This window comes from Rosa rugosa, chromosome 6 (assembly GCF_958449725.1).
Source record: "Rosa rugosa chromosome 6, drRosRugo1.1, whole genome shotgun sequence".
Classification (NCBI taxonomy): Eukaryota; Viridiplantae; Streptophyta; class Magnoliopsida; order Rosales; family Rosaceae; genus Rosa; species Rosa rugosa.
Window position 1 is genome coordinate 13,672,721 of NC_084825.1, and position 25,071 is coordinate 13,697,791.

At 37.9% G+C, this 25,071-nt stretch overlaps 1 protein-coding gene and 1 long non-coding RNA gene across 5 annotated transcripts; one reads left to right on the forward strand and one right to left on the reverse strand.

Annotated features, from left to right (window-relative positions):
- Positions 1–2,915: 2,915 nt before the first annotated feature.
- LOC133717745 (uncharacterized) lies at positions 2,916–5,423 on the reverse strand. The gene is made up of 4 exons (XR_009849909.1): positions 4,815–5,423; positions 4,594–4,727; positions 3,521–3,609; positions 2,916–3,368 (listed from the first exon to the last, which is right to left on the reverse strand). It is a non-coding gene; the product is annotated as an uncharacterized LOC133717745 (long non-coding RNA).
- Positions 5,424–11,001: 5,578 nt separating this feature from the next.
- LOC133715810 (histone-lysine N-methyltransferase ASHH1) lies at positions 11,002–24,694 on the forward strand. 4 transcript variants are annotated; one of them, XM_062142468.1, is made up of 16 exons: positions 11,002–11,157; positions 12,147–12,258; positions 13,019–13,175; positions 14,566–14,652; positions 14,977–15,061; positions 15,138–15,231; positions 15,490–15,688; positions 16,953–16,991; positions 17,293–17,370; positions 17,489–17,566; positions 17,665–18,851; positions 18,944–19,679; positions 19,762–20,232; positions 20,312–20,506; positions 21,922–21,956; positions 22,878–22,982. In XM_062142468.1, exons 1-14 carry the CDS (start codon positions 11,115–11,117, stop codon positions 20,453–20,455), a joined length of 3,510 nt encoding a protein of 1,169 aa, XP_061998452.1. In that variant the 5' UTR covers positions 11,002–11,114; the 3' UTR covers positions 20,456–20,506; positions 21,922–21,956; positions 22,878–22,982. The 4 variants fall into 4 exon arrangements, with proteins under 4 accessions (XP_061998452.1, XP_061998453.1, XP_061998455.1 ...); XM_062142469.1 differs by lacking the exon at positions 16,953–16,991; XM_062142471.1 differs by lacking the exons at positions 16,953–16,991; positions 17,293–17,370; positions 17,489–17,566; ... (2 more) ...; positions 19,762–20,232; positions 20,312–20,506 and adding an exon at positions 24,169–24,694 and having other exon boundaries at positions 11,003–11,157; positions 22,878–23,349.
- Positions 24,695–25,071: the final 377 nt, after the last annotated feature.

Here is a 25,071-nt window from a genome sequence, read left to right on the forward strand (position 1 = left end):
ACCCGACCACTTGCATGGGACTGATAGTGTAAGACCTCGGAAATTTGTTATTAATTCCTAAATGTTTCCTGGGATTAATAAAATGTTCATTCGTACGATTTCGTGGTTCGAGGGTGGAGTGAAATTATTTTCGGACGAATAGTTATTTGAAGTGCACGTTTTAGGGGGTTCACAAAGGTTGACTTTTTATACGTTTAGATTCTGTGAGAACTTCCTTCATGAAAGTTGTAGAGCACGTCGATACGAGTTCGTGGACATGTGGAACGCGAAAATCGGAGTTCGTATGAAGAAGTTATGACATTTGGAAAAAGTTTCCATTTTGGTTAAATAGGAAAAAAATCCGAAAATATCAGAAAAATCCCAACTTTCCATTTTCAGAAAGTTTTCTCTCTCCCCGAGCCGATCGGCCTCTCACCTTCGCCGGCCGATTTCTTCCTCCTTCGGCCACCTTTTTCTTCGATTCCAAAGGGAATCCTGCTCTCCTCTGTCCCCTCTACACGTCTGTGGTGGTGATTCATCGTGGGAAGCACCGTAGACGACGCTACAAGGCCGAGAAGTTGCACGGTAGAGCTGCAGATCGCCTCAAATCGCCGGCCTTGGTTCTCCCATCTCCGGCCACTATAGCTCTAGTTCTTTGAGGGATTTTCTAGCCCATTGGACGTTGATGCTTCCCTCCAAGCTGCTTGCAACGATTCAAAGTGTGGAGGTCGAATTTTGAAGATTGGGAATCTAGGGTTCTTAGAATTTCTGAACTTGCGAGGTAAATTTCGGCCAAATGGCTTTGATTCTGACTTTGTGCTAGTTATGAATTTTCCAAGTTTTAGGGTTTTCGGTTCGATCGGTTTTCGATCCCTGAGGATTCGGCCGTCCAATTGACTTGTAGTTTTGTTATGTTGATCGTTTAAGTATTCCGGAGACCTCGGGTGGTCTCGGATGAAGTTTCGCCTCGATTGGCGTCACTTTCGGATTTTTAGTGTGTTTCGGGAGTTTCGGAATTAAATGGTTTTTGTTAATTCATGTACTAAATCGGGGTTGTACTTGCTTTAGGTGATTGGCAATACATCCAGTATTTTATCTTGACTGTTAGAGAAGACGCAGCCGGATTTAGAGGTGAGTAAATCTCATGTGGTTCATTTACGAACGGATTTATTTATTACTTGTTTAATTGTTAAATCATTTTCGAAACAAATTATTTGTTTTAAAATATATGAACTTGATCGACAACGGTTCATGGGTAGGTGAAAACAATGTTTTGATATAAAATGATTTTCGAGTAGTTAATTTATAAAACTATAGTTGGTATAGTGGTCATTCCTGCGTGAATGACTACGTATATATATATATTTACGTGGAATATATATATGGATGGAGTGACTTTGTGATATGTATATGTTTGATGGTTATATTGTTGAAAGAGTGAATTGAAAACGTGTTGTGACATTGGTGAAGAAATGATTGAGAGTTGATTGGATTGTCATTTCAAGTATTTACTCTTCGTGGCAATACATTATATCATGGAATGGTTGATTATATTGTGTTGAAAGAGTAATCGAGTGTTGGTGTAACATTTTGAGTCGTGTGGGACTTTTAAATGTTTTTGGATCTACAGATCTGGTGTCACAGTGGTGACTGTTTTCGGATCTACGGATCTGGTGTCACAGTGGTGACTGAGGCAATTATATCGGGAACCATGCCTTTGGCCGGGTTAGTGGTTACGATCAATTAGAGCTCTAGTCTGTCTGCCTTGTACTGCATGGGAGTGACGCGTTGGGTCACTTGAGGCCCATGAGTACACGTGTTTTTAAAAGAGAGTTCAGGTGGGTTCTTTCTTTTATTGTCCAAGAGGGACTTGATTTTCATATTATGGGTGAGTTGTGTTAATATGATTTATTTGGAGTTGATGGGTGATCATCGGCTATAGTGTTGATGGGTGATCATCGACTCTAGTGTGAGTTGGTTGACTTCTTCATTTATTTTCCTTTTCCTTCTAATTGTTGAATTTTATGTAATCTCTTGAACTAAGTTATATGCAGGGATTACTGTCTTTTGAATTGTTTGTTTTAATGTAATCTCCTGAACTAAGTTATATGCAGGGATTACCGCTTTTTGTATTGTTTGTTTTAATGTAAATTCCTGAACTAAACTCTATGCAGGGATTTATATGATTTCTATTGTTTGTTTTTAATGTGATCTCCTGAACTAAGTTTCCATGCAGGGATTACTATGAATTCTTTTGTTTGTTTTCATGTGATCTCCTGAACTAAGTTTCTATGTAGGGATTATTGATTTTACTTAATTGTACAGTTGTGGGTTGTGATCTGTAGTGATTGATAAATGAGTTGGGGTGGCATGATTTTGGCAACCGCGTTATGTTGAGGGAAATGAGTATGATTTCCTGGTTGTGCCGTTGAGGCAAAGGAATAGTGATCTAATAAATTGTGGGGACGTAAAATGAATTGAGAGACAGAGCATGTGGGTTTTTAGTTGGGTTGAAATTGTTGAGCATGTTATTGATTAATTTTGTGGCGACCCAGAGACCGGATTACCACAGCGCCGCCTCCCCAAGGAACCCTACACCCGCAACACTTGGAGTAAGTGTTTTGGGCCTAGAATTCCTCAAAGAGACAAGACCTTTAGGTTGGAAAACAAGAAATCTATAAGCCCGAAATTCTTGGGCTTGTATAGTGGGCTTGGCTCGTAATCACAAGATTACGAACTAGGCGAATAAGAGGAAAGGAAGGTGGTGTTGAGTTGAGTTTTAGAACCTATGTCAATTTTTAATTCTTAGCCCCAAGTTTGCATTAAGTTCATTAAATGGTGATTTATGTGAGTCTTCTAGGTCTAGCCCACTAGGACCTAAATTCAAATGGAGGTTCTAACCCTAGGGTTCCACTTTGGTGGTAAGCAAGCACACACATCATCAACCATACATAATGTTACAAAACTTTAGTGAAATCAAGCAAGCCGAAAGGAAATAAACTTTAAATAGAGTAAAACAAATTGTGTCCTCCAAGGATTATCCTCCGTGCCCAAGCTTCAACAACACAGCCTGCAAAACAAACTAAAGTAGGGGTTAGGCTCCTACATCCAGTCATTGCCCATGCCCGCCCCCATATCTAAGTTTAAAAACATGAGTTATTGTTTTGAATAAAAGAAGTAGATAAAACCGGTTTGCGCTTCCACGTGATCGTCACCACGTAACTACAATCCCACGGCAATTGATCATCTTTCACACTTCCATCACAACCGTCCATCTAGCCAATCACTTTCCGGAATTCATTAATCACAAGGCTAGAGACAAAGGGGAGATAACAAGGGCATGGTGCACACTGCCCACCACCGGTGGCTCAAGGAGGAACTGACCTCTCCTTACATCCCCATCAATTGCCAACACATCAATCCAATCCACGCAAACCATTTCAAGTTGTAAAAACAGATAATTTCCAAAACATGCAAGAGGCCTCATATAAAACATAGTATATGCAAGAAAAGCATAGATAGAGTTAAAGGCATCCCCTACCTGGAACTCGAGCTTTCTCTTGCAGCACTTGGCCTCAATGCAACCTTGTAGCAACCACCACTTCACAAGATTCCACCACGATGTCAAGCCTAGATCAATAAGCGGCATTAATAACGATAAACTAGGCTAGCTATTCACACGCAATACTCTCCAAAGAGAACCTTTCCTTTAACCTAATTGACTAGCTAATAACCAGACCATTTGGGCACTAAGGGAGAGTTGGTTTTTCAGGAAAAAGTGGCAGAAACACCTTTCAAAGATAAGTTGTCAAAAGCTGGAAACAGAGTATAAGTAAGAACTGTTAAGGGCCAAGGAAAAGTGTTCAAAGCACTTGAGATAAATTCTTGAGAAATTTTGAAAGAAGGATGGCTTGTCAACCAACTCAGTACGATTGAAATGGCTATTGAATTTCAAGTGAAACCAAACAAAGAGTAAAGGTTTTAAAGGCTGAAATAAAACAATGTGCAGATTCTTTCCAGAAATACAAGCTTCTGTCCCCCTATTTCAAAATTGCATAACTAATTCCAGAAAAATGCTTTTGGGGTGATTCAAATTCTGGAACGTTCATATATGTGTCTAATATATTTCCCTAGAAGAAACTGACCCCAAATTCTCAACGGTTTAGTTCCAGTTTTGAAATGAATGCAGCTGGGTCAGATTTTACTGAAAACTGAAAATCTGCAGAAACTGGTTCTTTTGTGTAAAGCTCTTTTGGTACCCAAAATGGCTGGTTAAGTAGACTCTAAGACACCTACAAAAAGTATCTAAAGCTTCTAAAAGCTTAAAGTCTCAGTCACCCTTCAATACTATAAGGGGAAGGTCTTGTAGCTCACTAACATGATGTTTTGAAGACATGGTGTTTGGACAACAGTAACACAAATAAACTCTTTGATCAAGCATGATTTCAATGTTCAAAATAACCATGGTTTAGCATACCCCCAACACATCAGAAAGAATGAAAGGTTCTAAGCTAAAACAACAAGGTTCCCTCCACAATAGTGACAAGTTGTAATCTGCAAGAGTTTGTAACAACAACCAAAAATACATAGTGTTAAGGAAAGGATGATACTCACCAAAAACTAACAAAAAAAGATGAGCTTCTCTTGAGGATTTCAACAGGAAAGAGAGCTGAAGGAGCTGATTGGATCGAGTCCAGCCACAGGCCAAGAAGTTTGCTCAATCTCGAACATGCAAAGTGAAACAGAGACTGCTCAATATGTAAATGAGGTGTTTTGAACGTATTGAGTCTAAAATCGAGGAAACAAAGGAGAACTTGATGGTTTAAGAATCTTACCAACTGTTGGTATCAGTCTCAAGCAAGGTGTTGGGGATTCGGGTAGAGCAAGAGAGGAAGTTTAAGCAGAAATCCGGAACAGGCTTGCTCCGGAACAGCTTCCGCTTCGAGGGGTGTACAGGTCTCAAATCAATTCCGATGGAGCTGATATTTGGAGGCTAGATAGAGGAGACATAGGCGAACAACTTTGATGAAGAAAGTTTTTTCATCGGAGGTCTCTAACTAGGTGTTTTTGGGCTCGTAAACGGACTGATGTGTCCAGGGACGAGAGGAAAGGTGAGAAGAGAAGGGTGAATGACGATTTATGGCCTGGGTTCTCTCTTTTGAAGGTCTGAGATGATGTTCTTGGAGGAGTTGCCCTTTGCATGATGGAAACGTGGAGGGGAAGAGCTGAACGAGGCTCCCTTTCTCTCTGTCCAACTCTGACGTGAACAAGGAAAGAGGAAAAGCTGAGTTTTGCGTGTGAAGGAGAAGGCTCAGCTTTGGGCAGATAAATTTGGGGTAAAAGAATAAGGTGGTAAAAACCCAAAATGATGGGGAAAATAAAAGTAAAATAAGTAAATACAAGAAAACTCAAATTAAAGTGTTGACAATGCTAAATAAGGATCGGGTCTCACAAAACTTATTTTTAGATAGAAAAAAATGGCAAGGCAAGTTTTGTCGGAGTTTTGCTCGAGTTTGAAAAACATAAGGAGTAAATAAATTGTGCTTTTGAAAGTCGGTGAGATGCTTGACGAGTAAGCTTCGGGTAAGGCGAGCAGAAATTTCGCCAATTATTAAGAAAGGTAAAATAAGAAAATCGTAAACGCACGCACAAGTATATTTCAAAATTATGCAAAGATGTCATTATGAGCTACAACGACCATATTGGATCAAGGAAGAGGTTTGGGTCAAAGGTTGACTAACTTATTGGGCTAGGTTCACTAGCATACCCGTCGGTTGGGTGTCCAGAGTAAATTTTGGACTCTAACCTTACACTATTCTTGGGCCCAAGGCCCAAGCCCAAACTATTTCCAAAAGTCTTTAGCCAAACAAAGGTCGCGAAAAATTATCCCGTCAAAAAGTGACGTTCGGAAATTCACGGGGTCTACAAATTTGGACTTGACATTTTGTTGTGATAATTGCATATTGTTTTTGTTAAGCTAAGATGGTGAAAACATCTATTTTGTGGAATTAAATATTGTTGCTTTAATTATCTCACGAGCTGAGAAATTATAAGCATGAGTGACGTGAGTCACTTTAATTGAGTTTACTCATACGGGCTTAAAAGCTTATCGGGTTTGTTGTTTACATTCCCGGTGCACTATTCTATGGTGTAGGGGTTATTGTGCAGGTTAGAATATCGGGTGATCATTATCGAAGCTGAGGTGGACTTTCCGTCACGTGGTGTAGAATGGCGCTTATACTTGTAGTCTTCCGCTGTGTAGTGAGTTGGTGAGAGTGGTTACACGTTGAATTGATATTCAGTTTAATTTGTAAACTATTGTAATGTAATATGTGACTCTAAAGAACGAGTCAGTATTGACATTGTGAGTTTAGTTTGTTTGTTGCTTAGTTTAAATGAAAAAATTTCTATGTGTGTTTTCTTGTGATTGTTCTTGCGTTTCGGATTTGAATTTACTTATTCAAAATTCGGGGCGTGACAGATAGGTTCCCACAAAAATAATATATATTTGTATACCCAACTTGATATGGAAAAATCCAAAATAAACTCAAGATTTTGCGCCTGGGAAGATTCAAACCCACGTCTGTTCATATGCAATTGAAAGCCCAAACCACTTGGATGATATTGATATACTCCAACAAAAATAATATATATTTGTATGTCTTACCGGATATGAAAAAATATGGAAATAAACTCCAGATTTTGCAGTTGGGGAGACTCAAACCCAACACATATGCAATTGAAAGCCCCAATCACCAGACCACTTGCATGCCATTGATATGGTCTAACAAAAATAATATATATTTGTATACCGGTTGGGTATACAAATATATATTATTTTTGTTGGACCATATCAATGCCATGCAAGTGGTCTGGTGGTTGGGCTTTTTAATTCCATATGTGTTAGGGTGGGATTTCCATATTTTTTCATATCCGGTTGGGTATACAAATATATATTATTTTTGTTGGGTAGATTAATATCATCCAAGTGGTTTGGTGGTTGGGGCTTTCAATTGCATGCGAACAGACGTGGGTTTGAGTCTTTCCAACCACAAAATCTTGAGTTTCTTTTGGATTTTTCCATATCCGGTTGGGTGTACAAATATATATTATTTTTGTGGGAACATATCAATGCCATGCAAGTGGTCGGGTGGTTGGGGTTTTCAATTGCATATGTTTAGACGTGGGTTCAAGTCTCCCCAATTGCAAAATTTTGAGTTTATTTTAGATTTTTCCATTTCAGCTGGTCAGGGTCATTTTGGGAATTTGACTTCTATGTGGGCCCCACTTTTGCTGAGTTGGAATGCCACGTCAGCAGTTAACGTCTGAAATTGACGAAATCCCGACGTAAGGACCTATTGGATGAGAAAATGATATTGTAGGGGTGTTTTTGATGAAATTAAAAGTCGAGAGACTGAATCGATATTGGACTCATACCACATGGACTAAATAGTATTTAGTCCTATTTATAATCAAGTCAGAATGCCAGTACGTGGATATAGGGCTGTCAATTTCGACACGACTCGATAACACGACTTGAAACCCGCAAGAAATAAAGCAAGTTGAACCCGCACAATTAAAGCGGGTCAGCCGCAGATCAACCCACCATGACCCATTTAATAAATGGGTAGGCCGCGGGTGAACACGCCAACATGGAGTGAACCTGTATAACCCGAATAACCCGTTTACTAAATGATTGAATCGGGTTATATATTATATATAACCCGCATAAATGACTCATTTAACAAAAGTAATATTATATGTATATAAAGGTCGAGTAAGTCTATGTTTTTAGCTTTTTTGTCTAATTACACTAAGTTCCCTTGTTTTAGGAACCTAAAAACCCTATGTGGTTGGGGCCTATATTCTATGTTTCCATTTATCCATAGTTTATAGGCTCACTTTAAATGAGCGGTTAGTTCGAATATAGGTGGTCTATTCTCTATGTATCACAGTAGTTCTGCTACAACTTCTTGATCTGTCTAGTTGAAGGCAGCAGAAGGATATGTAATGGTCATCTTGGCATGCGTCAATGAAATCCACATTCCCTTCAAAAAAAAAAAAAAAAAGTATTTGTCCAACACGACACTGCATATTTATTAAATGGATTAAGCGGGTTGGAAATAGATAACCCATTTAATAAATAGGTTGGATTTGGTTTTAAATTTTCGACACGATTATTTAATGGGTTGAGTTTGGGCTTGTCTCTTGTGACAAGACAAATGCCTTGACACGACCCATTGACAAGTACTCTACGTGGATAGACTGAATTGATTTTTTTTTTTCATTATTTTGCTTACATTTCATGAACTTCCACCTGACCACACCTTTCTTGAAATTTCTGCTGAAGAGAATGAAAGTTATTCACTAGGGACATTCTCACTTCATAATTACCTGCTTCTAATTGGGATTGAAAAACAGCTTTAATCCTATTGATCTCTTTCTTTAAACTCTCCACCAGAGCAGTCAAGTCTTGATTCTTTTGTTTCAAAATCTGAGAAGCATCTGACAATGCAATGTATTGCTGCAAAACTTCCTCAAGATCTGGTTCATCACCTTCAACTTTTCAACAGTTGTCGTCAAGCCAACCAAAGCCACTACACTACAATCATCATCTAATGTTGAATCAGCGTCAGAATCGTTGTCACTCCAGGTTACATTCAAAACCTTGTTTCGACTACCCTCAACTTTCCTCAGGGTATTTGCACATTCAGAAGCTATGTGTCCAAACCATTCACAAGCAGAGCACTTAGGACCATTATTTGTCCTTTTCTCAACGGCTCTTTGAAACTTCGCAGTCTTATCACCTGATAGTTCTTTTGCTCGACTGTTTGAGAGTTGAGAATCAGTTCTGTTCTCATTCCCCTTTGCCCTCTTGCTTTTTAGAAACTTCCGAAATTGTTTTGCAAGAAGCACAGTTTCACTCTGAATTGAACTCTCATCAGTAGTCTCAGACTCAGCTTTGAGAGCAATACTTTTACTCTTCATTTCTTCAAGAAGCTCCATCTCATATGTTGTCTGATTACCAATCAACTCTTGAAGATTATAGGTATTCAAATTCTTTGATTCTTGGATAGCTATCTTCTTGGAGTGATATTTCAAGAGACTTAAGTATCTTCTTCACAATTCGATGCTCAGGTATAGGATCTCCCAAGTTAAAACATCCATTCACTATAGTATTAATAAGCCTAGCATTAAAATCACCGAACTTCTCATCATCACCCATCTTCATATTCTCAAACTGCGTGATAGGTTGCTGCAATTTGGATTCTCGAACTGATGCGGTGCCTTCATGAGTGACTTAAAGAATATCCCATGCCTGCTTTGCCTAGGTACAATGTGAAACAAGTTGAAACTTGTCAGATGTTATTGCTGTGAAAATAGAGTTTAGAGCCTTTTGATTGTTTGTAGTCTTTTTATTTTCATCTGCATTCCATTCGGCCATTGGCTTCTCAACTGTGACTCCAGCTGTTAAAGAGCTTTCTTCGCCAAATTTTGGCGTGATCTTTTCAGTCTTTGTTGGATACTCCCAGCCACTTTCAATAATAGCCCACACAGTCACATCTTTAGCCCACAGAAAGGCTTTCATCTTAGCTTTTCCATGCTGCATAATTTGCTTTGTCATCAAGAAATAGAGGATGGCTTGTCGACATAGCAACACGATCACTTGTGCCTTCCATTCTGTTCCTAACCAAGATCACGCTAAGTTTGTCTAGCGACCCGCTCTGATGCCAAATGAAATTGCAGAAACAGAATTACCCAGCCTAATGGGATGTTGTCAGTAGGCCAATAGTTAACACAAAGCAAGTATAAGACTAGATAAATAACAAACGATATGTTGACGCAGTAAAACCCTCATAAGAGGTAAACAACCGCGGGCACCAAGCCGGTAAACAATCCACTAGTAAAAGATTAGTATAAAAAGAACTCGCACAAACTCTACTTACTAGACCCTACTAGAAAGGTGGCTTGATCTTGTCTTGCTACTGAATCTGGAAAGCGGATCTGATCACCTTCGTCAATCTTGAAATGGCACAACACTAGACTCAGTTGTCGATCACCTCAAGGCACGAATCATGCATGAATGCAGCACACACGGAAGCATAAAACCAAGGCTTTGAAAGAAGGTATTTGAGATGTTAATAATTCTTCAAGAGTTAAACATGGAACAACTAATGAAGAATTATCGAAAAAAATTTTAGGCTCAAAGTTCTCTAAAAAGAAGCCGTAACCCTAGCATGCTAAACAAACATGTATTTATACTAATGAGACACTGGGCTACGCTAGGGTTCCTATTGCACATGGGCTTTTAAAAACGTTTTTTAATGAGCATGGATAATAAACACTATCTCATAGCAAGCCCGTTCACTACACTAAGAAACACGTTTAACTCAGCAACTCAACAAACAGAAAGCTATACTATCCTAATCTAGGATAGAAGAACTTATTCACTCCTAAAAGTAAAATAACACACATGAATGCAGACTTACCATTTGAAGATGCTGATGTGAGTTGAGTAGCGAGTCTTGTATGTGATCCGAGCTTCTGAGTTCCACAATTAAGGACTATTACAACACATATGACTCTTGATTGTTTAGTTAGGAAATGCCAATTACACAAATATGACACTAACAACTATGCCCACTCACTTCAAAGAGGAGAGACGACATGTCAATAAATCCAATAACGAAGGCTGAATTGAACAACTAATCGAGCTAAATTGACCAAAGTAGGTAGCAATAATTGAGACTGGATCTGACCAAGATAGATATCTATTGGGTGGACCATCCCAAGATCTCCCAGAAACCTTACCACATAAAGCCTTTTGATTGTTAATCCAATGTATCAGAAAAAAAAAAAAAAATAGAAAAAACGCTTCACACACGAGTACAGTCCGTCTGCACGTGTGGAAGAAGGTTGGTTAATAATTAACTAGGGATATGCTGGTCTATTCCAATTTTGCAGCGTGGGGGGATGAAGGAGTTGGATAGAGCCGTCGGATTGTTGGATAGTCTGATCCTGCGGCTGACATTAGATGATCGGCAGTACCTGTCGTTTTAGGGTTTAGCATTAGACAGTGTGAGGAAGACGATCAAAGAGAGAGAGAGAGACGCAAATGCTCTAAGGAATGTAACATGGATCCCAACGAGACCGCACAGCAGCTTCTTGCCCTTCATGGTACCCCTCCGATTTTGCTTTGCTTTTGATTATTTCGATTTCTTTTCTCGTGATTTGATGTAATTCCTGATGTAAAGTTGTTGTCTTTGCTACTGGGTCGTCTTCGTTTGGGGATTTTGATTTGATTTTTGATTCTGGGAAGTGGGAATTCAGTTGGGTTTTTGATTTGTTATGCCAATAGTCAGATGGATTTGTGTGAATTGGAAAGATTTGATTTTTGTATTAAGCCTGTGGTCACTTTTGGGTCCAGGAGTAATTACAATCCCTGTTGTCGAGATACTATTCTTAGCTTTAGTTCAGAAGCTTCATTTTGTTGGGCCTGAATGTTTGAGCTACCTACTTTATGAAATATTGTTGCATTTGGCACAGTGCATTGTTCAGTACGGTAGAAAAATGAAAATGGAACATCTTTGTTAGCACCTGTTTAAGCACAAATGCAAAGCCTATAGTAACATCGTATACCAGTAAAGCAAGAGATTGTTGTGCTTTATTGTGATAATTGATGAAACTTTATCGAATTATATTAGTAGTAAAGATGTCGACATCAGTGTTGGTGGGTGTCTTTTGGTTGTTGCTGACTTTTGTTAGTGTAGGAAGCTGTTAGACACTGAACACCATCTCTCTCTCTTTCTCTCTCGTAACAAATTTTTCAATATAAAGCTTAATTGATGTTCTTTTGACTGGTTTTGTTGCAGCTTGCTGCTATGCTTTTCTTATTATGTTTGTAGTTTCTTCTTTGTTTTATTTTCCAGTTCTTTTCTACTTGTATTGCTCTGCTCGCTTTGAGTCTTTAATCGAAGTATTATTCAGACCACAAATGTAAAGCTTAAACATCTTGTCAATCAAATGAAGAATACAGAATAATAATTAAATTTTAGCAAAGGATGTGCTCAAGATTGTTATTGACATTTGATTGCTATTGTCGTATGTCAATGTTTGAGAATTATAATAAGAAATTGAATAACTTAAAGCCATGTTCTTGTTGGCAGCTAGAATTGTGGGAGACATGGAGTCAGAGACTATGGTCTGTACCACACATCAACGTGTTGAAGAAGAGCCACAGTACACACATATTGACCAGAATGAATTCTCACAGAGAAGGTAACTCAGCCTTCTTTCTCTTCTCTTTGTAAATTAATACTTGCTTTATGATTTGGTGTAATTTATAGCTTGGCATGATATTCTTGCAATTGAGTTTATGGAATGGGAAGAACTATGGTTCATGACTCGTCTATTGCTCTGCTGGGCTTCTCAATTTGATCTTGCTCAAAAATCTTTGGGGGTCTGTTTAGTGGTGTCATACACAAGAAGTGTAAATGACTTGATGTTGTACATTTCATTTTAGTTTGAGTTTACAATATGGGGCAAGTTTCAGGTTTTGTAGAGAGAAATATACCTTCTTACCATGTTCGGTGTTGGATGAGCCTGCAAGCAATGTCCAGCCACCATTGGAACTATTTTACATGGATCGTACTCGCCTATAACTATTAATGGAACTGATGCATCTCAGTATACAAGTAGTTTTTTACTGGATGCACAGCCTATTGCATTCAGTTCGCAACGTGTCTTGGAAAATGTAAGGTGGCTTGAAGTTTGGATAATGCTCTTTATTAAATTGAAAACTGAGAGATCTAGGAACTACACCTTTGGCATCAGATTAGGGTTTATAGTTTTTTTTTCCTTGAAAATGATATCCCTCGTCCTCCCATGGTTAAGTTAGTATTTTTATCTGTTAATCTGCTCTTGGAAATGTTGTTTATGGATTCCCTCTTGGCCATGGACAGAACAATATTACCTTCTGATGCAATATCTGTCTTTTACTAGTATGACATGATTTTGGTTCCCTTCCCAATGTTTGCAGGCACAAGAAGCAGGAGGAGGAGGAGATTGTCATATGTGAATGCAAGTATGATGAAAAGGATCCTGAAAGTGCATGTGGAGAAAGGTGCTTGAATGTGTTGACCAGCACGGAATGCACTCCTGGATATTGCCCTTGTGGTGTCTATTGTAAGAATCAGGTAAGCTCTCTCGATATTCACCATCATGATTTTTGTTAGGTATGTTGAGTCTAATTTTCTTCCATCTGAAAATTTCAGTTATTTACCAAAAAAAAAAAAAAGATGCCGTCACTCTTCTAGGGGGTGTGGGTGTGGGTGTGTGTGTATTATATGTTTACATGCACATGAGAGTTATCCATGCTTGCTTTTGTGGTTGGCCAAGGATTGGGTAAATTAGAAAATTGTGACTTTAGGGTTTCTAGATTGTTTGTGGTTAGGGTGGAGAGGTTGGTAGCTAGATGTAGTGATGGGAAATTAATGTTTTTAAGGGTTTGGTAAGTACCGGAACAAGAGTAGTGAAAGTAAGCTATTTTGGAGTTGTAAAGAGAGTGGGTCACGTAAAGAATTAAGACTGTGAATCTCTGAGAAGAGGAGTTAGGCATCCTTCTTAGTAGTTTCAACAATTATCCCTTGTAAACTAATACAGAAATGGATCATTGATTTGATGTTATACATTCTTAGGTCTTATGTATTTTTTTTAGCTTGACCACCTTATAAGCACATGTAGTAAATATGCACCTTTTACCCAGAACCTTGTTTCTCTTTTTAGACTAATGAGTAATGACTGCAAACAGCAATAGGATGATGATGCAAAATATCACAGCAAGAAAAACCACAGCACACAAACACAGAATTTTATAGAGGTTCAACAAAAAACTTTGCCTACGTCCTCTGTGTGATCTCTCTTGAGAATCACTAGCACTATGGAGAATAACAACTTGATTACAACTACTTATTGAAATCCCTATGCTAATCCCCAACCCCTTTGCTAGATCTCTCTATCACCCTCGGCTCTCCCTGCCTCTATGTTTGTATGTAACTGAGAACTCTCTGAGATCTCTCTTTGATCTCTTCTCTGATCTGAGGACACATTATGTGACCTCCCTGTTACCCTATTTATAGATTATAGGTGCTGGTTACAAACGTGTCACATTAGGATTCCTAAAACTATTAGAACAAGGAAAGAGAGCTAGCTTTCCTATTCCTAACTAGAATAGAACTTACTTTCCAGGTCTAAATCAATAGGAATAACTCTTCCTATTCCAAAACCCATTAGGATACTAGAAGAATTCCTGTGCGCACTAATCTTCATTTACCCATCTGGTTTTGCCTTGAATCCTAATCAACTTAGACATATCAACGAGCCAATTCACAACAGCACATGACCCCATTATTACAAAGTATTAGAGGTTCTATTGGAGTCAGACATTTTTCCATGTTTATGGAAGCTGTACTATGTGTGAGAAGAAAGTGCAAGACAGATTAAAATGTGAATATTCATATTTCCTGTGCAAGTGTTATGAAACCATTATTACCTATTTCTGATGTCTCGTTTATTTACTGTCAACAGAGATTTCAGAAATGTGAATATGCCAAGACAAAATTGTTTAAAACAGAAGGCCGTGGTTGGGGTCTTTTAGCCAATGAGAACATTAAGGTAATCGCTTACGCATTATCTTGATCTCTTCCAATCATAAAATGACATCTAATTTCTTGGATTTTCTGCTAGTCTAACATTTCCTGAGTTTGAGGCAAGATAATAATTTTCTTTGTTCACTGCAGCTTTGGAATATGAAGTTTATATTTTATAATGCGTATCTTGGTCTGATTTATGTTTGGCACTTTTTCTAAACGCATGGGAAATATTGATTTTTTTATATATCTATGATTTGAACACAGATGGGACTGTTAGAAGTTTGTTCCTCTTTTGAAGTATATTGTATGTTCTATTAAGTTATTTAACTTACTCTATTCGAAGCAGGCAGGGCAGTTTATTATTGAATACTGTGGAGAAGTGATATCATGGAAGGAAGCAAAGAAAAGATCTCATGCTTATGAAGTTGAAGGTGGTTTAATAAAGTCATGAATTACAGATGTGACATTATTTTGAAACTGAGTTTAACATGTGTGGCACTGATGCAGGTATCAGGGATGCATTTATTATTTCTCTCAATGCCTCTGAGTCTATTGATGCCACTGTGAAGGGAAGCCTAGCGAGATTTATAAATCATTCTTGGTGAGCCACTCAAAACAGAGTAATTAAATGTTGGAAAATTAGACATGTCAATTAGAAAGGGGAATGTTACTGGCACTTCCGGAAAGTCATTCTGCCATCCTCTACACTTATTCTGTAAGTGGATATGAATAATAAAATATTATTTGGAGTGCAGAAGGGCTTTAGGGAGTCCAGATAACAACTCAGTAAGGAAAAAACCTAGATTCAACTTTAATTTTAATTTTAAATTTTAAAAATTTCGTAATTATGCTTGATCAGCCAACCAAATTGTGAGACAAGAAAGTGGAATGTGCTTGGGGAAATTAGGGTTGGAATATTTGCAAAACAAGATATATTAGCTGGAACTGAGTTGGCATATGACTACAATTTTGAATGGTATGGGGGTGTGAAGGTTCGCTGCCTCTGTGGTGCACCCAGCTGTTCGGGATTTCTTGGGGCAAAATCTCGTGGTTTTCAGGTAATTCATTGATTGACAATTTGAGTTATGAGTCTTCATTTTAGATAATGAAAGATGCAAGTGTCAGTGCTTGTATGATTGCACATTATTTTATGTATTATGTATCATTACATTGTATGTATTGCAACGTTATAGAACCAGTAGATATGTGTAGATTAGATGTGCTTTTGGCTAGGAGGATGGTGAAACTTGAGAATTAGCATAAATTTAGAATAAAAAATTGCTATCAACACTCTCAAATATAACTACGCATTGTGTAATGATAAAGAAAAATAGTGAGTTTTAGTTTAAGTGATTTGAGGTTCCATGGAGTTTGAAATTATCCTATAATATTTATTTAGGAATTCGTCCAAAGGCCTGCTTAGAGCTTAGAGGTTTTGTCTCACGTGAGACATCCTTAATTGTTATACATGACCATACTATAAACCGATGTCTGCTATATATTAGCGATAGGATTCACCCCCTGTGTGGGTCCTTCAGGAAAAGGATATAGGCCGAATATGTTCTGACATATTGGGAAAAGGATATGTCGGCCGAATATGTTTTGACATATTGGCCAATATTTCAATATTTCAAACCTTGGGTATGCCTCACAGCAATGCGTCCTTTTGCTATAGGCATTCACATCTGGAATTTCTCAGAGCCATATGCCATATTGTGGAGGCATATTTGTTAGCAAACACATTATATTTTCTAAAGACCCCCTACACAACCAAAAGACTTTATAAGTGGACAGTGGTCTAGCTGGAGTGAATTTCTTCTTTTTTCAGTAGAACAGCCTGAAGAAAAACTCTCCAATTATCACATTGCTCAATGCATGATTTCGTAGTTTCTCTCCATTTGCGCACCTAGTTGAGTTTTAATACGGACTGTATTGGGTTACTAGTTTTTGCTTTGTTTAATGGGACTCGAATTTGGTTTTTCTTAACATGATAAAATGGACTGAAAATGTGGGCTTGCCTACTGCATAATTCTAATGTTGTTTAGGCTATTCTATGGATTTGTATAAGTGTGGATAAAATAAGTGGGCTATTACATTCACCCTTAAGTTTCATCGGTGCTCCAAAACTTCAGTATTTTTTACTGACAGTCACATCCCTTTGCGAAATGACTGAAAAGAGCCATAAACTTCTGTAGAGTTTCCAATTACTCAAGACACCTATAGCTCTCACCAAATCTTATACTCACCCTGCCAATCCCAAGCAACCATACATACCCAAATCGCATTATATCACCTCCATTGAGATTTTCTTGGTCAATGCAGCATCAAATCATCATCTATGACGACTCTAAGGATGAAAAGGTATGTTAATTGCAACATTAATTGAAGTTTTTTTTGGTATTTTGAAAATTGAATTTATGCTTTGTGAGCTATATAGAGCTAAGCACCATATATACAGTTTGTTTATATATGGTAGCTCGGTCTTAATGGTGTGCAGCCATATGTAGCTGAATAATGTCCCTTGAGCGTGGACACATGTGGCTGCACAACACTTTTGGTGTGTGGCTGAAATTGGCCGCGCACCAATCCAATAATGGCTGCAGAGTGTTCTCTGTTATCTAACCGAACGCTGACTCACTAAAACTTGTTCTCTCTAATGCAGGGTGATACTTCTAGTCGAGGTAGTGGGGTTGGGTCTGATACTGCAATGGATTCCACGACTCAATCTAGTACTCATGAGGTAAACAATTGTAGCTTGAATAGCTTTGGTGTGTTGGGCATGTGGCCAAATTGGCCACATGAGTATCCTGTTCAGTCTTGACAATAAACTTTATTTAATGTTGTTATCTTCAATGCAGGCCAACACTTCTACTCGAGGTAGTGAGGTCGACTCAGAATGTGTAATGGATTTCACAAGTGAATTTACTACTTATGAGGTAACCCTAGTTATTGTAAAGCTTTGGGTGCATTCAAAGTAATTTTTTTTTATAGTATATTTGGATCCTTACATGCAATGTTTTCTTTTGTTCTTTAGATTTTCAAGAGTAGAGAATCCTTGATGCTGTGGGCTCGTGAGGCCGGGAAACGAAACGGGTTTGTCGTTGTGACGGTACGATCTGATTTGGGTGGTAAAAGTTTGAAACCAAGAGTTACATTAGGGTGTGAGCGTGGTGGAAAATTTAAGGTTCACAAAGAAAGATGTGATAAAGGTGGGAAGCAAAGATGTGGGACTGGCAGCAAGAAGTGTGGCTGTCCTTTCACATTAAAGGGAGAGAAGTTAACAACTGGTGATGGATGGATGCTAAAGGTAGTATGTGGAGTGCACAATCATGCCTTAACCGAGTCTCTTGAAGGGCACTCATATGCAGGGAGGTTGTCTGAGGAGGAGACTTCACTCTTGATAGACTTATCAAAGAGTTTAGTACGACCCAAAGAAATCTTGACCAAATTGAAGCAAAGGGATTCACTCAATGTTACAACTATAAGAACTATCTACAATGCACGCCAGAGGCAAAGAGTTAAAGAGAAAGCAGGGTGGTCTCAAATGGAACAACTTTTATGCAAGTTGAATGAGCATAATTATCTTGAGTGGCACAGGAGTTGCCCTATTTCAGGGAGTGTGCTGGACTTGTTTTGGGCACACCCTGTGAGCTTGGAATTGTTACGTGTATTTCCAACCATCTTGATGATGGATTGCACTTTTAAAACCAATAGGTATCGTTATCCTCTCCTAGAGGTTGTAGGTGTGACATCTACTAATATGACATTCTCAGTTGCATTTGTATTTTTGGATTCTGAAAAAGAAGATAATTATGTGTGGGCCTTGAATAGATTACGTGATGTGTTGGATGGGTGTGCTATGCCCAATGTTATTGTCACAGACAAGGATTTGGAATTGATGAGAGCCGTTGAGATGGTATTTCCTTCAGCTAGACATATGCTGTGCAAATGGCATATCAATAAGAATGTGTTGGCAAAATGCAGAAATTTGTTTGAGTCCAAGGAAAAGTGGGATAGGTTTATTATGAAGTGGAATGTGCTTGTGACGTCACCTACTGAAGAAGACTACATACAAGAGCTAGCAGTGCTACAGAGTGAATTTAGTAATTACACAGAGGTCTTGGACTATGTTACAAACACTTGGTTGAATCCTTTCAAGGATCGATTTGTGTCGGCCTGGACAGACGTAATCATGCATTTTGGTAATGTGGCATCAAACAGGTAATGAACTTAGTATATTACTTATGCAGTGATACATCATTGGTTTATTTTGAAGTTGTGTTAATTTACTTGTACTCTTTATGTTGTAATAGGGCGGAGAGTGCACATTCTAAGCTTAAGAGGCAACTTGGTTTGAGTCAGGGGAATTTTGAGGGTTCTTTTGAGAAGATACACGCTCTACTTGAGTTACAACACACTGACATTAAGGCATCTTTCGAGAAATGTTTGACTGTTGTACGACATAGCTCCTTGCCTTTAGAATTCAAACATCTAAGAGGAGTAGTTTCTACTTTTGCATTGGACAAGGTATTATCTCAGTTTAAGTTAGCCACCTCAATTGGAATTGATGATTTTCATTGTGGTTGTGTCATACGTCGCACCCATGGTTTACCTTGTGCCCATGAAATTGCCAAATATAAGAGGGATTGTCAACCAATTCCGCTCGATTCTCTTGACCCCCATTGGAGGAAACTTCATATGTCACCCTCTTCTGATCCTATTAATGATAATATGGATGTTAATGAATTTCCTGAGTTGGAGTTGCTTCAACAGTACTTTTTAAAGACAAGTGCTGATAATCGGTTGATGCTGCGGAAAAGAGTGAGAGAACTTGTACCATCCCTAGCAACTCTTATTGAACCAGGGGTGAAGTCCAGAACACGAGGTCAATTGAAGGAGAGAATTGATATGCCCATTCAGAAAAACACATCTGTGTTTGAGTTAATACAATCTGCATCTGTGGATAGTCATTCACCTAGTGTGACTGGTGGTACAATGGATGTTTTGAAAAAATCAACACATAAGCAGACAGGGCCGATGAAGGAGAAGGTAATAAAGATACTGTTCTTAAATGTAACTTGTAATATATATATGTACCTTTCATATGTGACAATTTATATCATACATACAGGTTTACCGGACACTCTCAGCAAAAGTTATGTCATATATCGATTCATTTCCAGTGGGATTGATGCCTTACATAGACCAAGTCAAGGATGTATGTGATGATGGTAACTGTGGGTTTAGAGCGGTCGCTGATTTAGTAGGATTGGGCGAGAACGCATACTTGCAAGTGAGAAATGACCTACTGACTGAATTGTCTTCCTATTCTGCACATTATAGTGAGCTATACGGCAGCGCAGAGAAGGTTCGTGACTTGGCACAATCACTTTCATTCTTCAATGAGGGTAGAGCGCCATTTGACAGATGCATGACAATGCCTGACATGGGTCATCTCATAGCATCATGCTATAAGATTGTACTCTTCCACTTTTCAGCTACTCAATGCCTTACCTTCCTACCTCTTCGATCAACACCTGTTCCTTTGCCAATGCGTAGACATATTGCTATTGGTCTTGTTAATGATTCCCATTATGTTGAGGTACGATGTATAATAATGGTGTGCTTTATCACTTGTACAAACATATTTATTAGATTAATATAACATATTTGTCTTGTAGGTATTCTTAAAGCCAGGACATCCTGTACCACCCATAGAGTCTAATTGGATCAGATATCATACACAAGCTGCCCAAGGGTGGGATACTATATATACTGATTGTATTGCACACTTCCAGTTGCTTGCCCGCTCGGATAACATTTGACTCAGTCAGGTGTGAGTGGAGCTGGAGGAGTTGCAAAACATGCTTAGGATGGTAAGGCTCGATCATGTCCTTTATATTGTACCTGGCATTGAAGGGATCTCGTGAAGTGGATGTCGCTTCCAAACAGGGCCCAGAGTTGAGTCTTAAAAAGCCCAAGAACCAAACCAAAAGCCAAGTCATTTTCCATAGAAAAACCTGAAATCACCCGTCTATCATCACAAAGCACATCGAACTATATTAAACATATGCACGCTACTTAAAAAGTTCTTGACCACTTTTAGGTTATACTTTGGAGACGAAGCTCTTCAAAATTCAAGTTTAGAAGACCGGGTGAGTAGGTAAGTCAGAATGTAGATGGGGTTTTCACAGAAAACATTTTGGCAGTAGGGGTGAAGGTAGAGTGTGCGACACTTAGAGAAAGGATCAATTAACTTGGGCTTATGATGGTTTAGAACACTGACAGTCTTAGAAGCGAGAGTATTTTTTGTAAGTGTTTAGGAATTGGGTCGAGTAATTGGATGAACTGATCAAGTTTAAGGGTGCATATAGTCCTAAAAATTGGGGCTCAAGGCATCGATTAAGTTGTCTTTTCGTACAAAATGTGAGTCACAAAACCACCTCTTTGCCTGAAGGCGTACGTGTTTGTCTTGTGTTGCAAGATCATTATGCCTTCACCTTTGAAATTTTGCTTATCATTCTATGGAACTACATATCCTCCAGTGCCACGTGATATACCTCAGACAGTCCAATCAGCTACTGATGAAGTATTATATGCTGGTGGCTGTTCTTTTTAGTTATACACGTAGGACTTACCTACTTTCTAGCGATTCTAGAACACTGATCGGGCTTTAGTGATACTACATTTACATCTGTGTGCACCTGTGCATTTATGCTTGCATTTTTTATTTGAAGCAGTTTAAGATATATAATAATGTTAAAGATCTTTCATTTTCTTTGCAATTTTTGATGCAACACCTTGTACTAGCTTTGGTTTTAGTTACAGATATAGTCCATAGTGTGGTTGGCTTACATGAAATGCAACTGAAGCTTAAGTTTCTTGGACAAAAACATAAATGACTAACAATTTATCTATTGTGGTCCTAAATCCTTCAAAGTCCAGCTCTTTGAAGAATATGAAAACGAAAGGGTAGCTTTACTACACGTGGTGTGTGTTGATGGTCATGTTTTCAGTCTATATTATTGATTTGCTGCACATATCAGCCCAAATAAGAACAGTAAATACATTAAATCTCCATCTTATAATATCTTGTTCCTCTTGATCTTGCATTTTCTGTTTATTGTTGATTGATTAGCATGCTTGTCTTGTAAGGTAGGCTTTTCGTATCTCATTGCATATAAATTTCTGTTGTGCATTCTCTATTTATTTATTTTTTTCAATAAAGCGTTTGCTTCTATTATGTCTTCGCTATTTTTTTAACCCTCATTATGCAATATTTTCCCAACAGGAGGATACATACTTGTGGGAAGATGACGATGAAAGGTAATGTTCACCCATTTAGATCAATTTATTTAAAAGATGCTTTTTTTGTTTTGTTTTGTGTGGTTTTTTTTTTTTTAACATGTTTGTGGGATTCTATATATTAGAAGAAAGTCTTAGATATAGATTTATGGTGGAATGCCCATGGATCCACGCCCATCAGAGATATTGGAGTACTTATCTTTTATGCAGTCAGTAAAGAGGAACATGGTTTTGGAGGTTTTATTATTATCATTATTATTTGTTTATTACAAGCAGGTCATGAGTCCTCATTGTTTACATTTATTGTATTCTTTGGATGCAATGAAGTTTTTGACCAATTATTTTTAGATAGATCAATTACAAGCTAATATTTCATGCATAAAGATGAATATATACATGTAAACTTTGCCCAGTAGTATAGGTTAAACACAAGTACACAACATCTCCCAAAACTTTAGCTTTTTTTTTTTAGGATGATGTACCAATCAGTTGCTAATTTTCCTGTTCTCTAGATAACTGGCATTCTTTTTAACTTTGAGCACTGAAACCTGTATTGGGTCATATTTTGGGGACCATCATGACTCACGCTGAAAGACGTGGTTTACAAGGCATTTTTATTTGAAAAATGTGTTAAAGAGACCAAATTTTTTCATACCAGATGTAAACCACCTGATGTGACTTGATAGGATGTTGCACTTTTTAAATAATGTGGTTTGTTTACTTGAAATTCATCAGGTGGTTTGTATCTGGTCTATGTCTCTTTTGTATTGAATATATCTTTTGTTTATGCAAGTAATTGTTTCTGAGACATGCTTCACTCACTTGCATCAATTAATACCTATTTAGAGATTTTGGCATGTGCATTCTTTGGTTTTCTTTTTCTTTTCTTTTTTCTTTTTTTTGGCTGCATTTCATTTATTTTTAATTGCCTTTTGATGACAGGTATTCAGTTGAGAAAATTCCGCTTTATGATTCGGCAGAGGATGAGCCTTCTTCTATGCTCTTCAAGACTGTCAACTCAAATTCTGAATTTGATGTAAAAGGTATGATGATCAATGTCAATGCTGATTCTGGACATCAGTTGATGTCCACTGCTCTAGTCGTCCAATCACTTGATTCAGATCCAATGGAGGGTGTAGTTATGGAGGTAAAAAGTGAAGCGAGTGAGGAGACGAAACTTTATTCACGAGGTAATCAACCGGCTTTCTTAAAAAAGAATGCAATGATATCTCGAATCCGTAGCAATACTGCGTGTCGAAACTATCACATTGGATCAGGATCAATTTCAAACAAGAGATCGAAACAAGGGTCTAGTGGAAAGTTGAAACATTATGCACAAAAGCAAGTCGATGCCAAATCTGTAGCTTTGCTTTTAGCATCAAATGAGGCACAAGATGAAATTTTGAAACATGAGGTATTTAATCTGGCTTTTTTTTCTTCTTTTATTTCTTTTTTGCTCATCTATAGTATATTGAAGTATATATGTCTCAGAATAATAGTGGACAAAATGTTGATAAAATCTACCATTCTTTTATATTATTATCTCATTGCAGAACACACATCACTTACATTTTAATGAGTCTTCATTATCTGTTTAAATGTTTTGAAGCATCTATTATCAATTCTAAATCAAATGACTAATCAAATTAATACTTTACTAGCATTAATGTATGATGTGCAGATACGTGCATGACTCTCCTATGACATGTGTTACATTATTTGTATGTGTAGTCATAAATTTCTGTCATTGTAATTGACACGACGAATATAGTTTGGATACCTCCTGAACAAAGTTGTATTATTTTGTAGATAAAGCTAATTTTCCTCATTTACTTTTCTTTTCAGTGTGATACTTATACAGACACACCCACACTGGTAACAAATTTAGTGGAAATATTTTCCTTTGAGATTGTCATGTCATATTTAAAAACAAATTTGTGTTTTATTTTTCCTTTCTAATAGCGGTTGATGCTTCAGAAGCATTATATGAATGTAGATTAGATGGTTTCTTTTTTCTGGTTTTTGTGATTGCGAATGTCTCTTCTCCCTTGTTTGTAAGTTTTTGGGATCCTGATTTCTTCCCCCCCCCGTCCTCCTCCCTCCCTCCCTCTGTTTTAATACAAGCATCTCTTTTCCTAACGAAATATTGTAGTATAATTCTATTGTCTTGGTTATGAAACTCTTAAAGCACATGAATTTATTAGTTTGTTCACATTGAAAATTTTCGTCACAGGAGATGAGAAGTGATGCTGCCACTCATCTTGAATCTTTATACAATGAGATACGACCTGCCATTGAAGAACATGAAAGGGACAGCCAAGACAGTGTAGCAACCAGTGTAGCTGAGAAGTGGATAGAAGCCTGCTGCTTGAAACTGAAGACGGAATTCGACCTTTATTCCTCTATTGTTAAACAAGTTGCTTGTACCCCTCGAAAGGCAAGTGGCCAATCCAAATCTGCCGATAACAACATAGAGAATGAAATCAAGTTGCTCCCAAATTGAGGTGCCTGACAAATTTACGCTTTGGATCGCTCAATTGGGTTTCCTTGAACTATTGGACAGGACTTGTTTTCCTCTTCAAGCAGATTTAAGCCATAAATCTTCTGCTTCATCAGGTGGTCCACTTGTCAATGATGTACGAGATTGTTTTTGAAAGCATTTTCTTCTATACGAATGGAAAGCTCTTTTTATTGACGCTTCGTCACTTTCCTTGTGGTTACTATTACAATTAATTTCGACTTGTTCTATTTACTTCGCATATCATGATTAATCATATGTTCAAGTTGCTCGGGTATAGTAAGCCCACCCTATTGATACATTAGTCAATCAAATTGAAGTTAGTACTTATTTAATTATTGGAAGTAGGGCTAGGCATTTAGCCCGAAAACTCGAAACCCGGCCCGAACGGTCCGGGTCCTTTTAAAAAATTTGTTTGTTTTATAAAACCCGGCTTGAAATCATTATATAACAGGCCGGGCTCGGGCCTTAGAATTATAAGAAGAAAAAAAAAGCCTGAAGGCCCGAGTCATGTATAATTGCTTAGACTATCCTATTCTTTGGAAAAATGATCATTTACTCAATTTTGGGGTTGAGCCCAAACACTCTAAGAGATTGCCTACTTATACAATATTTTAT

What these genes read in the sequence shown, in the direction of transcription:
- LOC133715810 (XM_062142468.1), top strand. Translation starts at nt 11,115, where the DNA reads ATGGATCCCAACGAGACCGCACAGCAGCTTCTTGCCCTTCATG. An exon ending in AGATTTATAAATCATTCTTG is followed by an intron (nt 15,232 to 15,489) that starts GTGAGCCACTCA and finishes ATGCTTGATCAG; the next exon opens with CCAACCAAATTGTGAGACAA. An exon ending in CAGGGCCGATGAAGGAGAAG is followed by an intron (nt 19,680 to 19,761) that starts GTAATAAAGATA and finishes TCATACATACAG; the next exon opens with GTTTACCGGACACTCTCAGC.